Here is a 13,947-nt window from a genome sequence, read left to right as displayed (position 1 = left end):
CTACCGCCTGTCTCATTAATTAGCGTACTGATTACATTGGCTACTGCGTGGATTTGTGTACGACTCTTCGACTACTTTAACTATCTTATCCATATTGATAATGACATTGCCCTCTTTGGCTCTTAAATAATACATCTGGTTTTTGTATATCGATAGTCTCCTGTTCACCGCTTTTAGGCTGACTCCGTTCTTTAAAGCATGTTCGAAGAAAAATATTCTAAGCTCTAGAATTTTTCATACCTGGCTTGCTTAATAAAGTCATACATTAAAAAGCTGATTTCGCTTACTGTTGTGATTGGCTAGAGGCAGGTGGCCGCGAACCATGGCCCAGTGTTAACAACTGTAGTTTTTTTCTTTAAGTTGTATCGTACTATCGCAATATAGTCACTGGAATGCTCAGCCCAACTGACAGCAGCTGAGAGATTTGGAAAAGCAGCACTTTTGAGCAAGCCGTTCCACTTGTTCCCTAAACATTCTTTCGACTTCACTGCGGCTAGCTGCCTGACTGCTGGCTGCAGACAGCAATTCATCCTACAGTTTGTACATGTTGATGACCGATGTCAACTGGCAACAGCGCGGCTCCCTAGTGCAGCTAGCTGACTTCAAATGCGGAAAGTTTGAAATGCGGGACATTCTTGAAAGTTTTCGCATCTTTTCGCGGGACGTGGGAAGCCCTCAATGCGGGACAGTCGCGCGAGTCGCAGGACGGGTGGTCACCCTGTCTGGCGCCCTCAGGGCGTTCTGCGCAGGCGCAGTGGCGTCCGCTACCGTGAACCGCTTCTGCGAGGCACCACTGCGTCTGCGCAGAACACCATGAGAGGGCGCCAGATGGCGCCACGTGCCTGCCATCTGCGTGCACGCCTGCTGCGTCGAGAACAATAGCGCGCGCACTCAGTGGTCACGGAGCACCGCTGCTTACGCGCTGATTGGGCAGACGTGCACACTGCTGACGTATACGTGGCGACATCTGAGCTTCTGCGCACATGCAGTGGCGCCATGAGGAAGCGGATCTCGCGAAGCTAAAACTATGGTAGCACCATAATAAAGCTCTCTAGTCTATTCTTCTTTAGCTTCTAGCCGTGGCGGGAGAGTGAGCCTAATAAAAAAAGTTACTGAATCGAGTTGCATTGTTGGTTCATGCTTTCATGGCGGAGTGTGGTGCCGGCATGATAATATTAATTGTTTTTTTGGGAAAGGAAATGGCGCAGTATCTGTCATATATCGTTCGACACCTGAACCGCGCCGTAAGGGAAGAGATAAAGGAGGGAGTGAAAGAAGAAAGGAGGCAAGAGGTGCCGTACTGGAGGGCTCCGGAATAATATCGACCACCAGGAGGTCTTTAACGTGCACAACATCGCACAGCACACGGGCGCCTTAGCGTTTTTCCTCCATAAAAACACAGCCGCCGCGGTCGGGTTCGAACCCGGGAACTCCGGATCAGTAGCCGAGCGCCCTAGCCACTGAGCGACCACGGCGGGTAAATTAATTTTTTAATTTTTTTTCTTCCTCGGTCAGGTGTATGAGATGAAATGAAAAATGCGGTGGCCGTTTTTAGCCGCTCATGTATCCAGTGCTAATATCCAAGATAAAAAAAAATGCGCGAGGGTTATAGGCAATGCAATATCTATCCGTGCGTATTACGGCTTTTTTTTTAACCCTAGGACGAGGGTTCGTTTAAAGAACACCAAAAAGTAAAAAAAAAGTCTTTAAATCTAAGGATGCGGGTCTTCATTGTCATATACGATAGCGCTTGACGGAAGGAATAAGTGCTCTACTACAAGGCTCGGCAGCAAACTCTGTAGCCTGGTTACTTTTGGCGCAGTGCTCTAGAAGCTAGAACACGGTACTTTTTGCAAAAGCGGTACATCAATATGGCGACCACAATCAATAGGCACGGTGTAAACAGCGTTATTAAATAAAATACATGGCAAGAAACCGTCTTTTATCACGTCAGCTTCGCAAGACTCGGCCCACTGCATTTCGAAAGCTTTCAAGAAAGCATACAAGGATGGATACTGCTGCGCCAGGGGGTGAAACTGAACCAGCATCGTTGAAGAAATAACACACTCCCTCCGTTGCGGTCAGACGAGAACAGCATTTGACTCATGCTCTTCTCGTAACAGAGAGCGGCGCTAAACGCGACTAGCCGTGCGCGACTTCCGAGATAAAAGAAAAAAAAAGCGGCCTTCGAGAAGGCGCAGTCGTTTAGACAGGTTTTTTAACTACCGTGCCCTCAAGGAAACAACCATGGCGCTGGGCAGCACCAGCCTCTGGCCCATACACAGTTTACATTACTCCACTTTGTGCCCTCTCCTCTACCATTCCCCTCGCCTTTCTCTCTCGTCAATGGCGCCGCCCTCTCCCCAGCCATCCGGAGCGCGCCGCCGCTGGCCCCGCCTGCCTCCGCCAGCGCAGAGAGCGTCTGGAGCGTCTGCCCCCGTCTGGCGTCGGGACCATCTGTCGGCGCATCTGTGTTGTGTTTTGGTTGTGCTTGTCAGCGGGACTCGGCTGGCGAAGAGCGCGTTCCCACGTGTGCTTTCGCGCTGCTGCTGGTGCGGCGGCAGTTTTTCACCCACGCTCCCGTGTCGTCGCGTCGTCCGGCTGTGGGTATGATGCGTGCGGCCGCGGGGTTCGGCTGGAGCGCGGCCGACGCCGAAGCGGCGACGGCAACGTCGCTGCAGTGCGCTGGCGGCCGTCGCGGCGGCGCTGGGTCGTCTGCGTCGACAGCCTCTTCCCAGCAGCGAGACGCCGACCAGCGGGCCAAGGCGATGCTTCGCGAGGCCGTCGACGCCGTGGTGGAGAGCTTCGCCCGGGGCCCCCAGGGCTGCAGCCGAGGTAGGCCAACGCGATCACGCCGCCCCTGACCCACTCGCCATAAAGGGGTCGTTCGTCTCGACCGGCGGCCCAGGGTCGTCGGCCGTCGCGCGGGCCGAGACCGGTTATTCGGGTGGCGGCGCACGTGCTGAGACGCGTTCCTCAGCTGAGTTCGCCAGCGACGGCCGACGAAACTCCGCGTCGCTGCAGTGTGCACAACACTGCCCGTGCGTGCAGCCCAGGCTCACGCAAACAATTCGTTTCTCTCGATCCTGGTGTTGCCCACAGTCGCGGCTGGAATCCCGTCTTCCGATCCATGACATTCCGCAGCTTTCTTGACTGCATAGCTGGCGCCTTGGAAAACAATTCACGGCATTGGTTTCGCTTTTCATTCGTGCAACTAACGTCGTCAGGTGCGCGAGCGCTTGGATATATCGTTTACAGCCACACAAAGCATTATCGTAGTCGATTGACCCTTAATTTCACCACTTTTGACATTTCCGCCCATTGCGCCAGTTGATTAAAAGAATTTCACTTTTAAATAACTGAATATATTTTTGAAATATTCAGTCATGCATGCTGCTGCGACCGGTGAGACATTTGTGCAATCTCTGCGTACACCGTGTCCAGCTGCACATTAGCAAGTCAAATGTCAGCATTCCTTGTCTGCCAGGCTTGAAATAGTTGGACCATCATGTACAAGCTCTGCCTTGTGGTCAGAGCAATATGTCACCCACGCAATGTAGCACAACGCTGCTAAACAGACCTTTTGTGCTCTCAAGGAAACTGATCAACAGCGGTGATCCATCGATACGTTTCACTTGCAGTATTGGACAACGCACCTGGTGGACACTGACACCACAACCCTGTTGTGACTTTGGAAGTCCTGTTTATTTCACCATATTAAATTTCATGTATCACTACTGTGTTCAAAAAAAAAAAAATGTAGCCGATGACCCTGCTAGCCATCAAGGGCATAGAGGCATAGCTGCAAATGAGGAGAGCCCATATGGCACAGCATTATATCTGTGTACATGGGTTAATGCCTGTTCCAGTAGCCCCAGTTCGTAGTTCAGACAGCAGCAAGATGATACCACAAGGAATGTAGCCCATGGCGTTTTTATTTTCTGTTCTCCATTAGTGCGTTGGCAGGGAACGGGCTCCAGCAAGGTCAGAACTGGGGCTGGTTAATTGAATGTGTAAATTATTTACATGTTGCTTAAAACGAAAGACAACAAAAGTGATGCATGAACTAGTGAGTGGTTTACAACGTGTGCAGTGGCAGATTTATTACGTGCAAAAGATAATCGCACAGATGCAGTAAAGGTGAGAACTGCTCAGGATAAGGGCTTAAACTGAGTGAAAGGGCACTGTGGTTTCACGTCTTTTGTCACAAATTTGTGCAAGTGGTTTGAAATGCACATAATAAATTGGTTGATAAAGCTTGTGCATAGTTTGTGTTGTTATGTGTTGATCATCTTAAGCAGCATCTAAACAATTAAAATGGATTCTGGCTATGTGGATAGGCTTGGCAGTGACAAGATGCAAGTTTTTTCATTTGTTCCTTAATTAACCCTCCCCTCCCTCATGCTTGGCTTTACGAATATTTGGGGTGTAAATGAAAACCCGGGCAGTGTGACCCAGGCTTTCAGCGTCTTAAGGGGCAGAAATCTGGGCTAGTTGGCTATTGGAAGATGGATCAAGGAATGAAAAATGACAGGATATACACTAGTGCACAGGACACTGTTGTATGTAACATGGCGCAGTTGGTCAGGAGTCCTTTGCAGTTGCTAAGGCCTTAGCCTCTCTTTGATAAGTGTCAACATAGGTGTTGTTCTGCTCACGCCGACGCCGGTGAAGTGTTATGGGTGCCAGTTAGTTTGTTATAGCAGGGACGAAGTTATCTCTGGGTCTGTAGACCGCAGTGGCAGCTCAGTGGTTATGGCGCTTGCCTGCTGACTCAAAAGACGCGGTTACGATCCCGGCTCTGTTGGTCGAATTTCGAGGGAGGTGAAATTCTTGAGGCCCGTGTACTGTGCGATGTTTGTGCACGTTAAAAGCCCCAGGTGATCGAAATTTCTGGAACCCTTCACTACAGCGTCCCTCGTAGCCTGAGTCGCTTTGGGACGTTAAACCCCCGTAAACCATAATCTGGAGATGTAGTTCTGGCTGCTAGACCTGTCTACATATGACACCCCACTTTAGGGCTGATTTTATATATGTTGTCTAAAGTTTCGGCTCATTTGAATGTTTATTATTGTGAGGAATAAATGTTGTGCCCTATGTAATGCCCATATCGGCCTTTAGTGTGAATAGAAGTGCTGTGCTATTTTGCATGCTTGAAGCAACAAGCATTTGATGCTGTATCTTTTTTTGAAGGAAATGAGACAGGTGGAATAAAAAAGGGGATTGCCATGGGGTGCTGTTTAATACTCAATGCTCAAATTACTCTGCGGACTTCTTTTTGTGTTGGTGTGATGCAAAAAGATACAGGTGTTTTCTTTGCCGAGGCACCCCTTGCTGCTCATCACAGACTACATTAGAGTGAAGCTTATTTCCTTTTAGGTGTGATAGCAGTTGCGGCCTACCAAGTACACACCATAAGTTGCCTTTCCATGTGAGGAGAAAGTGACTCACAGCCTTTATTTTTAGAGAGCATTCCTTAATTGCACCTGTAAGTTGTTCAAGATTGGCAACATATGTGATGGGCTTATTACGACGCATGGTTTTTACATCAAAGGCCATTATTTTTCCTTTGTTCACGTATCTTAAATTTGTGTGTTGCATATTTTGCTCAGGTTGACGTAAAAAATAATCCTCCTGGTTCACACTGGAAAAATCACCAGGGTGGTCTGCTGTGTGTTGCTTGCAGCAGTCACATACAGTTATCTCTGCATTCTTATTTGAAACAGTTAATTAATCAGCGCTAAAGTTCATATCACTGCAATGGTGTGGACAGAATCGCGAGCTGTTTTTTCAGCTGCTAGCTTGTCCTGTAAATGCTCAGTATATTTGTTCAGTACAGGACTTTCACTTGCTTGAACTTGAAGTGGTCTAAGAATTTGTTTGACTGATATGGAGGTTTAATTAACAAGAACCTTTTTAATGCGATGTCAGTGCATGTTAAAGAACCCCAGATGGTCAAAAAATTCCGGCGCTCTCCAATATGACGTCTCTCATAGCCTGAGTCACTTTGGGACGTTAAAAACCTCATGAAACAAACTAAACTTTTTGATGCATTTGATATTGGTGAGGCCAAGTTGTCCGTCCATATAAACTGGCTGTTCAAATTGTTGAGAACACTGTAAATAATCTGCTGTCGTCGGGAATGTCTGGAGAACTGGCTACTTTCATGAGAATTAATGTGAGCCAAGTGAAAGTTGCGTCGGTCGTGTTAGTAATTGAGCGTGTGACTTGTGAGCTTGAAGATGCAGCTCGGCAGTTTTGAGAAAGGGCAGACCAAATGCATGGCACTGTGATCGGAGCAGTCGCTCTTTCATGGCAAACTATGCCATGAGCTAAAACAATATTGGACCTAAAACAAAATACTGTTGATCACTTTGGCTACTTGCTATATTTGGAAAGGCAAAATTTATGTCACCAGATGAGTGTTGTGGGAACAATAAACATGTTTGGTATTCTCAAGTATTGTGCAGGTGCAGTGTTGGCAGGCATGGGCTCTCCAAGACTGTGTAGCCCCTTATTGGTGGGAGAGAATAGGCAGTGCAAGCTTTGAAAATAGTGTGAATGTTCAGTCGGTTCAGTTCAAGCCTGTGCTCTGCTTACTTTCAAGTCATCATTTGAACAGTCTCCTTACGTGGTAGCTGAGACAATTACGATGACGGCGAAGCTTTTGCAGGGCTCCTGTTATTCTGCTAGCAATGTGAATGATCAGGGCTTGGAGGGCACTGCTTGTAATTAAGGTTAGAGGAAAAACTTTATCAGAGTTCGAGCAGCCCTGTGAACTTGACCTCTGCAACTGTCATTTGTATTTTAATCAAATTGCAAGAGCTGTATTGCAAGATGGACATGGCCACATAATCACTGTACATACTGTGTTAAAAGATCTTCAGCCCATGAAAGAAGATGATTTCTGGATTGACACAGCACCCGTGAATGGAATGCATTGGCATTGTGCAATCAGTTTCACAAGTGTGCATCTCGGTATTAGAGAAATGTGCATAAATGATATGATACTGAAATTGTCGAAATGAAAGTGTTGGCATGGTGGGATATTTTTTCAGACTGTCACCAACGGACTTACTCAGTGCTGTTCTGCAGTACACGTGATAAGGGAACAGACACTGTAATTCGTTTGAACTTTTTTTCTCAGAGCTACGTGCTGAGGCTTTTGTTGACCTCATTGCATAAAGCCAGTTACGATTACTGTAGTAATTCAACCTTGGGCCCACGGCTTCACATCTCTCTGTGAACAGAATTGAACACTGGAGCACGGCAGTTGGCGTGAAAAAATTAATTTTTTTATTGTACACTCAAGTGCCGTGGCTTTACAGAGAGGATTGGCTCCGACTAACAAAAGTTACATTAATGTGGCAAAGGCAGTGCATCAAGATAAGTACAGTTGAGTGCAATATAAGAAGGAACAAACCTTTCGCACCAAATTGCAAGTTTTTTCTTATTTGTGAACTAAATTTGAGAATGACTTTTGAATATTACATGCCAAGAGGAAAACTAGTTAAAAAAGAGAAAAACCGTGCTTGTCACACATATATAATTATGGAGTAGTCAATAAATCAACACTTAAACTTTGTTCCCTCACATGTTGCTCACGACTGTGTGTACAGAAAAAAAAAAGTTGGATTCAATGGATTGAAGGAAGTGACAGCCTTGACAAGGTTTAGAGCAGTTATGTGGCGCAACTGAAAATTGGCCCTCAAAATGCGCCACATCCAAACTAGCTATATCATATAGCGCCCACAAAACTTGAATATTGCTTTCAGGGTGTAAACAAACATGTTTTGTCAGTGTTCTTCTGTATAATTTCGTTTACGAATGCCTATATTTAGATTAAAACAAGCATTAATTGAGTACATGTGCTTTAGGCAGAAAATAAATCTGTACAGAAAGCAAAACAACACTTGAAAAGAATCTGAAGTCATTGGGTTACAGTGTGGGAATCGGTACACCAAAGCCTTGCACCAAGTCATGCACTACATTTGTATCACGTTACTTGAACAGTTTAGTTTAGTTTAGTTTATGGGGGTTTAACGTCCCAAACCGACTCAGACTATGAAGGACGCCGTAGTGAAGGGCACCAGAAATTTCGACCACCTGGGGTTCTTTAACGTGCACTGACATCGCACAGTACATGGGCCTCTAGAATTTCGCCTCCATCGAAATTCAACCGCCGCGGCCGGGATCGAACCCGTGTCTTTCGGGCCAGTAGCCGAGTGCCATCACCACTCAGCCACCGCGGCAGCTCATGTTACTTGAACAGAAGTTAGATTAGTTTTGTAGACGGTGCAGATGTTGGGCTATGCTTTTAGTTTTATGTGGCTGAAACCATGACTGTTCTTAATACTTTCATTAAGATGCCACTCTTTAGGCATATGGATTCCACTGTTCTTGTCTGCCTTTCTTTGGTTTTTAGAATTTATAGGAAAGAAAAAGGATCAGCACGATTGATGTCTGCTTAAATGAAGTGCCACAGCCACAGTCATTACAGGGGGTGGCCGTATGGATAGAGCAGGTACACTGAGATGGTGGTGATTGTTGGTTAAGGCCCTCAGCGAGTGAAATATTTTAATTTGCAGAGATTTCTCAAAACTGAGAGGCTTTCCATTAGATTCCGGCCTTTTGCTTCACAAGAGGAATTGCTCCATTTGGGACAGGAGGTTTACTGAAAGCAATTGACAGCAGAGGCTTTTGCCTATCTCATTTGGTGCAAGCAGCAGCTGTAAGATGGCGTACAGTGTGTTTGAAGCGAACCATCCCAGTTTGATACCTCGAGCAACATGGAGCAGTTTGCGACATATAGGAAATGGGACATAAAAAAGTGGGCGCTATCTTGAAGTAGTGACTGTCGGGATTGGAGAGTTTTTATTTATGCTGTTCTGTCCCTCTTTGTCTTTGGAGCATGGATGTGATTGTCGATTTTTGACACTTGCTGGGGTGAGCGTCCTGAATCATGCAGGTTGAAAGCCACCACACGAGATTCCATCTCGAGCACTGAATAGTGCCTGTCCATAAGCAACGCACTTATGAAATGTTGTGCTCAATATGACTTGCAAGGCGACCGAAGTAAGTCAGCTGAGGTTCCTGCTTTATAGTAAATCAATGCGCCTTCACAGAGAGCATCCAACCTGCACAACCATTCAGTCTACCTTTTTCTTCGCATCGACTACTAAATGCATCAATTTTCAGCACCATATGGCTCGAAGTGCTTCGTGAACTAAGTTCCTGCCACAGCTCATGCGTTGCAGCTCATATTGAGCGTAATTGTACATACCTTGGAGCTGCCTTTGAGAAGCTGGCGACACAGTAAGCAAGGTGTTTCGAAGGCATTTGAAATGCATCCAAGGAGAGAGCAGCGTCAGGCTGTGACCTGTATTTCGCATTTTCAAGGTACATCGTTGCCTCCGGTGTGACTGGTGCCCACAAGTGCTGTGTCCTAATGCTCTCATCGGTGGTCTCTCTCCCTGTGGTCTTCTTGTGGTTGCACTGTGCTGTGCTGCTTGGCCGTGTTTTTTGAACAGCCTGTGTGCACACACCCCGTCCCTTTGCACTGCCCGCAGTGAACGTGGTGGAGGCCCTGCAGGAGTTTTGGCAGATGAAGCGCCCCGGTGAACCCGTGACGTACGAGCTGGTTCCCGCGTGCAGCCCGCCCTACGTGTGCTACGTTACGCTGCCTGGCGGCAGCTGCTTCGGAAGCTTCCAGGTGAGTTTTCCCAGCAGAATACAGCCTTTCTGTGTGGTGGTTCACCACGGTGCACAGCTTCCAGTATACTTCATGCCTTCACCGGCGATAGTATGGGTGTGTTGTGTGCACACTGATCTTCACTAATCATTGTGGATCATAGGTGATGAATACCAACACATCTGCCGAAAAAAAATGGAAATGTACTTTGGACGATCTTCCTATTTTTCTAAATACTTCTAGTACAGGATTAAATCAGTGCTTCCGTGTTTTGCAGTAAACTACCAAGTCTGTTAGTTCTTTTCCACCAAAAACGTTTCTTTTCCACCAAAAAACTCTTTTATTGCTGAGAAAATTGGATTTAAAAATGGAACAATCTCTTTTCTGTCACTCAGGTCAAACTTGTGATGGCAGGCGCAAGAAGGACTCTGTGATTTTCCGTTAGGATGTGAACGACAGTTTAGCCTAGCATCGGGGGTTTGCACATGAGAAGCTGCCTTGACGGTACTGCAGTTTTCTTGCGAAAACAGCCGGTGGTGGCAGCACCTGTGCATTTCATGTTTTTTCTGTCTTATAAAAGCTCCATTTTCAGGGAAATTGTCCTCTATGTCATTAGAATGTGGCAATCTGTTGATACAGGCACTCTTCAATGTGCCCTCTGTGTCGCTTTAAGGGACTTGTCACTGAAATGAGACTGTTGATATCTATCGAAGATGTCTGCATTCATTTCTGCCCAGTAGAGATGCTGCTATTGGCAGTGCTGCTATCGGTGAAATGTGTCTGCAGATTAGTGCCAATGGGAGTGGCACCATGAGCATGGTGGCAGCTTGTCTGTTCAGAATATTTCAGAATAGGTGATAAAAAACAGTCAAAAACAGGCAAAAGCAACGAAATGTAAACGTGTCTAATGCTGCTTCCTGCTAGAAACTCTATTTTGCTCAGTCCTCTTCATAAAAATACGCATTATGTTTACTGCAGATGATGTTGCCCGCTTATTAGAACAGCATCAACTTTGACACTATGTCACCACTGCAGGGCCTGGCCTCACCGTGTCAATCAATTTACAATGTAAATTACTGACAATACTGCCAGTTTAGCACTTGTTTCTACCACTGTAGAGTAAGACATAACAAAATATGGCAATATCTTTTTACTCGTCTCTGACGAAAGACTGACTGTTTAACCCTTTCTGATGCGCAGTATGTTCTTCTGTAGAGAAAAACTTTGAAACTTATGGGTGTATATTTCCAATTGCCTATTTTACAAAAACAGCGTGAATAGCCCAAAAACTTGAAGAATTCACGTGTACATTTCCACGCTCACGAAATTTCAACGCTATTCTTCAAAAAAACAGATTTATGCTCAGTTAACTATTTTGATTACCATCTAAAGCAGCTCCCCGCAGCAAAAAATCTGCTAAAATGTCCTTTAGCAAAACAGTCGACCTTGTGAGAGAAGAAAAGGTTACAGCACCAGACAACACTTCTTAGGCACACCATAGAACTTCTTCTTTAATTTCTTGTTTTTGATCAGCGATCAGAATGGCCCTACCAATCTGTCCAGCAGAGATTTTAAATGTTGCCGGCATCACTGACTTCGTGAAAACAGCTCTAGATACTGTGAAAGAAAGTTTGAAAAGTTGCATGCACAATCGTAAATGCCGTGCACAAAGGGTGAAGACAGGCAGTGGGGAATACATAGATGGCCTTGGAATATGTTATGCAGTGCTGAATGCAGTGTGCATCATGTTATTCATTGCTAGTGCTAAGGCCACTTTATAGCACGCACTATGCAAGTACTACCGGGAAAGAAAGAACATGTTCAAATCACAGGTCATGCCATCTGTGACTGGGCTCATGCATGCAAAGGGAAATAACTGGTCAGCAATTCGTTAGGGCACAAACTGTGCTGAATCTTTCAGAAAAAGCTTTGCATTTCTTGAATACTTCTACTGAACACATTTTTGGGTGTAAAATTTAAATGAACCTTTGATCACATGCATGGTAGAAAGTGGTCCCACTCTTTCATGTGGGAGTGTGCAAGTTAAACGTTATGTTTTGCTTAGGGCATCTGTTTCCTGCTCAACCAACAGCTTGCAAACTGCAAACAAGCATCTGTTTTATCTATTTCTAAACTGCACATCTACTGAGGAGCACTGTCCTCTGTCTGATAGCCGGGAATCTGATTTCAGTTGCTTTCTGTTCTACACTGCTTCAGTTTGCTTAAATTTTTTCATGCTCTGGTTGCAAGAAAAGCTTAGTGCAGATTATCCACCATGCATGACGAGTAAAAGTTGTTTGCCTGCTGAGTATACTCATTTTCTTGCTACAGTGGCATCTCAATTATTCAGACTCACTTAATTTAAATGTTTGGTTCATGACGATAGTTGGCATCAAGTGTACATAAAAAAGAAAACGACCCCCTCCCTTATTTCAGACTCTGCACATTTTTAACAAATCGTTGGTGTCCTTTGAGTTCTAATTCTTAAGGGTCTTCTGTATGTGAAATTGGATAAGAAATAAAGGGTCATAGGAAAGAGGTGGTAGCATGTTTGAACCAGATGAAAAAATTGGTCAGCATGTTAGGAATCACTGGGAGAGGTAGCTTTTTGGTTACTTTAATGCAGCACAAATGGTTTCCAGCTCCTATGGTGCTGCACTTTAGGCAAGAACATTTTAACATTTTAGTACGACTTCTCATTCACCGACTTCCTACTCACCGACTTCGCCGATCTTTCCTGAAACCTACTGGCAGGTGGTTCACCTGCCACGGTGGGCAACCTGCCCACTTTGTCTGAAGCCTGCTTGACCTTGAAAACCGAGCCTTGAACCAAAACCGAAGTGCTAGGGCACCTAGTTCGCATTTGGCCTAACCACACTAAATCGCTTGTCATTTTATTTTATTCCAAATATCCCTAAAAGCCTTCATTCTTGAGGGTAGTGCATAGGAGGAGCAAAACAGCAGTTTAAAATACAAGGGAATTGTAAAATCTTTGCTACAGCGTTAGCACGTTAATACATCAACTGATGTGAAAAAATAAATTGTAAGCTACAATTTTTGATTGAGAAACTTTGCAGCTGTGCTAATGCATAGATACATCAACAGGTAATTGAAAAAGTAGACACAAAACGTAACGGTAGATTGTTTTAGTAAAACTTGGTGCTGGGCTAGTTGGTTAGGCATCTAAGCGCTCATCTCTGTCGTGTCGTCGTTCTCTCGCCGTGTGTCTTTTTTTAGCGCTGACCTGTTTAAAAAAAATAACAGTAGATAAACAGAGAACATGGTGAAAAACTAAGGTTTAAACATGCAGGAGTCACTTGAAACCATAAGAACAACCATAAAACAAGAAATATCATGTATGAATTGGACAACAAATGAACCACTGTGAAGTTAGGCAATATTTCTAATATTTATTCATAGTTTGAGTATGTATCGTTGCTTTTACCATAAAAGATAGGTCTTGTCTGTAAGCCTGTTTTTGGTATGCGTGGCGAGTGGCACAATTGAATGCATACACGGCTGTGGTGGTGCGGACAGAATTAGCAATGAATGGACCATGCTGTGTCATTTTATCTCTATGGATAGAAAATGGGAGCTTAAGTGGCAGGTTTTGTGATAGTGTTATGTATGTGAACAGACTTGCGTAAGGAGCGACGCGAGTGCAGTTTGAACTTTAGATGCAAGCCCCACAGATCAAACGTTTTCAATCTGTTTACACTGCTCATCGCCGACAAACATATATGTCTATTCGAGGGTACTTGGGGGTTCACTGCACATGGGTATGCACGGTACATATTTGGGAAGGGTACATGGCTCTATGTGCTTTCATATCTTGTTGTCTTTCTTCTTTTTTTTTGCAGAACTGCCCAACCAAGGCAGAGGCGCGTCGCAGTGCAGCCAAAATTGCCCTGGTCAACTCGGTCTTCAACGAACACCCGAGCCGGCGCATTTCAGATGAATTTGTTGCCCAAGCAGTGCATGATGCCAAAGCCTCGTTTGGTGTGAGTACTGGCTCCTCGACATTAGTCTTTGCCATTGTAACTGTGTGGCAGTTTGCACTCAGCATGACTGAGTGGGGGCCTGGTGACAGTGGTCCACACCTTGAGATCGTATTGATGGCTTAGTATACACCAGTTTTTGCTACCTGGTGAAAGCATTTAGGCCAGCTTCCTAAGTGTCATTTATGAGGTGCATAAACAGTGTGTGCTTACAGAGAAGTCCTGCACTGAGTTTCGAGCACATGCTTTTGTTTTGTT

At 45.2% G+C, this 13,947-nt stretch overlaps 1 protein-coding gene across 1 annotated transcript in view; it reads left to right on the top strand.

The window, feature by feature from the left end:
• Nucleotides 1–2,376: 2,376 nt before the first annotated feature.
• Nucleotides 2,377–13,947, top strand: part of LOC144111223 (protein limb expression 1 homolog) — a 28,408-nt gene continuing 16,837 nt past the window's right edge. Inside the window, exons 1-3 of the mRNA XM_077644438.1 lie at nt 2,377–2,835; nt 9,570–9,712; nt 13,552–13,692. Of these exons, the coding sequence (XP_077500564.1) occupies nt 2,610–2,835; nt 9,570–9,712; nt 13,552–13,692 (510 nt within the window). The 5' untranslated portion in view covers nt 2,377–2,609. The remainder of the gene's footprint in view (nt 2,836–9,569; nt 9,713–13,551; nt 13,693–13,947) is intronic.

This window comes from Amblyomma americanum, chromosome 11, assembly GCF_052857255.1.
Source record: "Amblyomma americanum isolate KBUSLIRL-KWMA chromosome 11, ASM5285725v1, whole genome shotgun sequence".
NCBI classification, from domain to species: Eukaryota; Metazoa; Arthropoda; class Arachnida; order Ixodida; family Ixodidae; genus Amblyomma; species Amblyomma americanum.
This window is presented reverse-complemented; position numbering and strand designations above follow the sequence as displayed.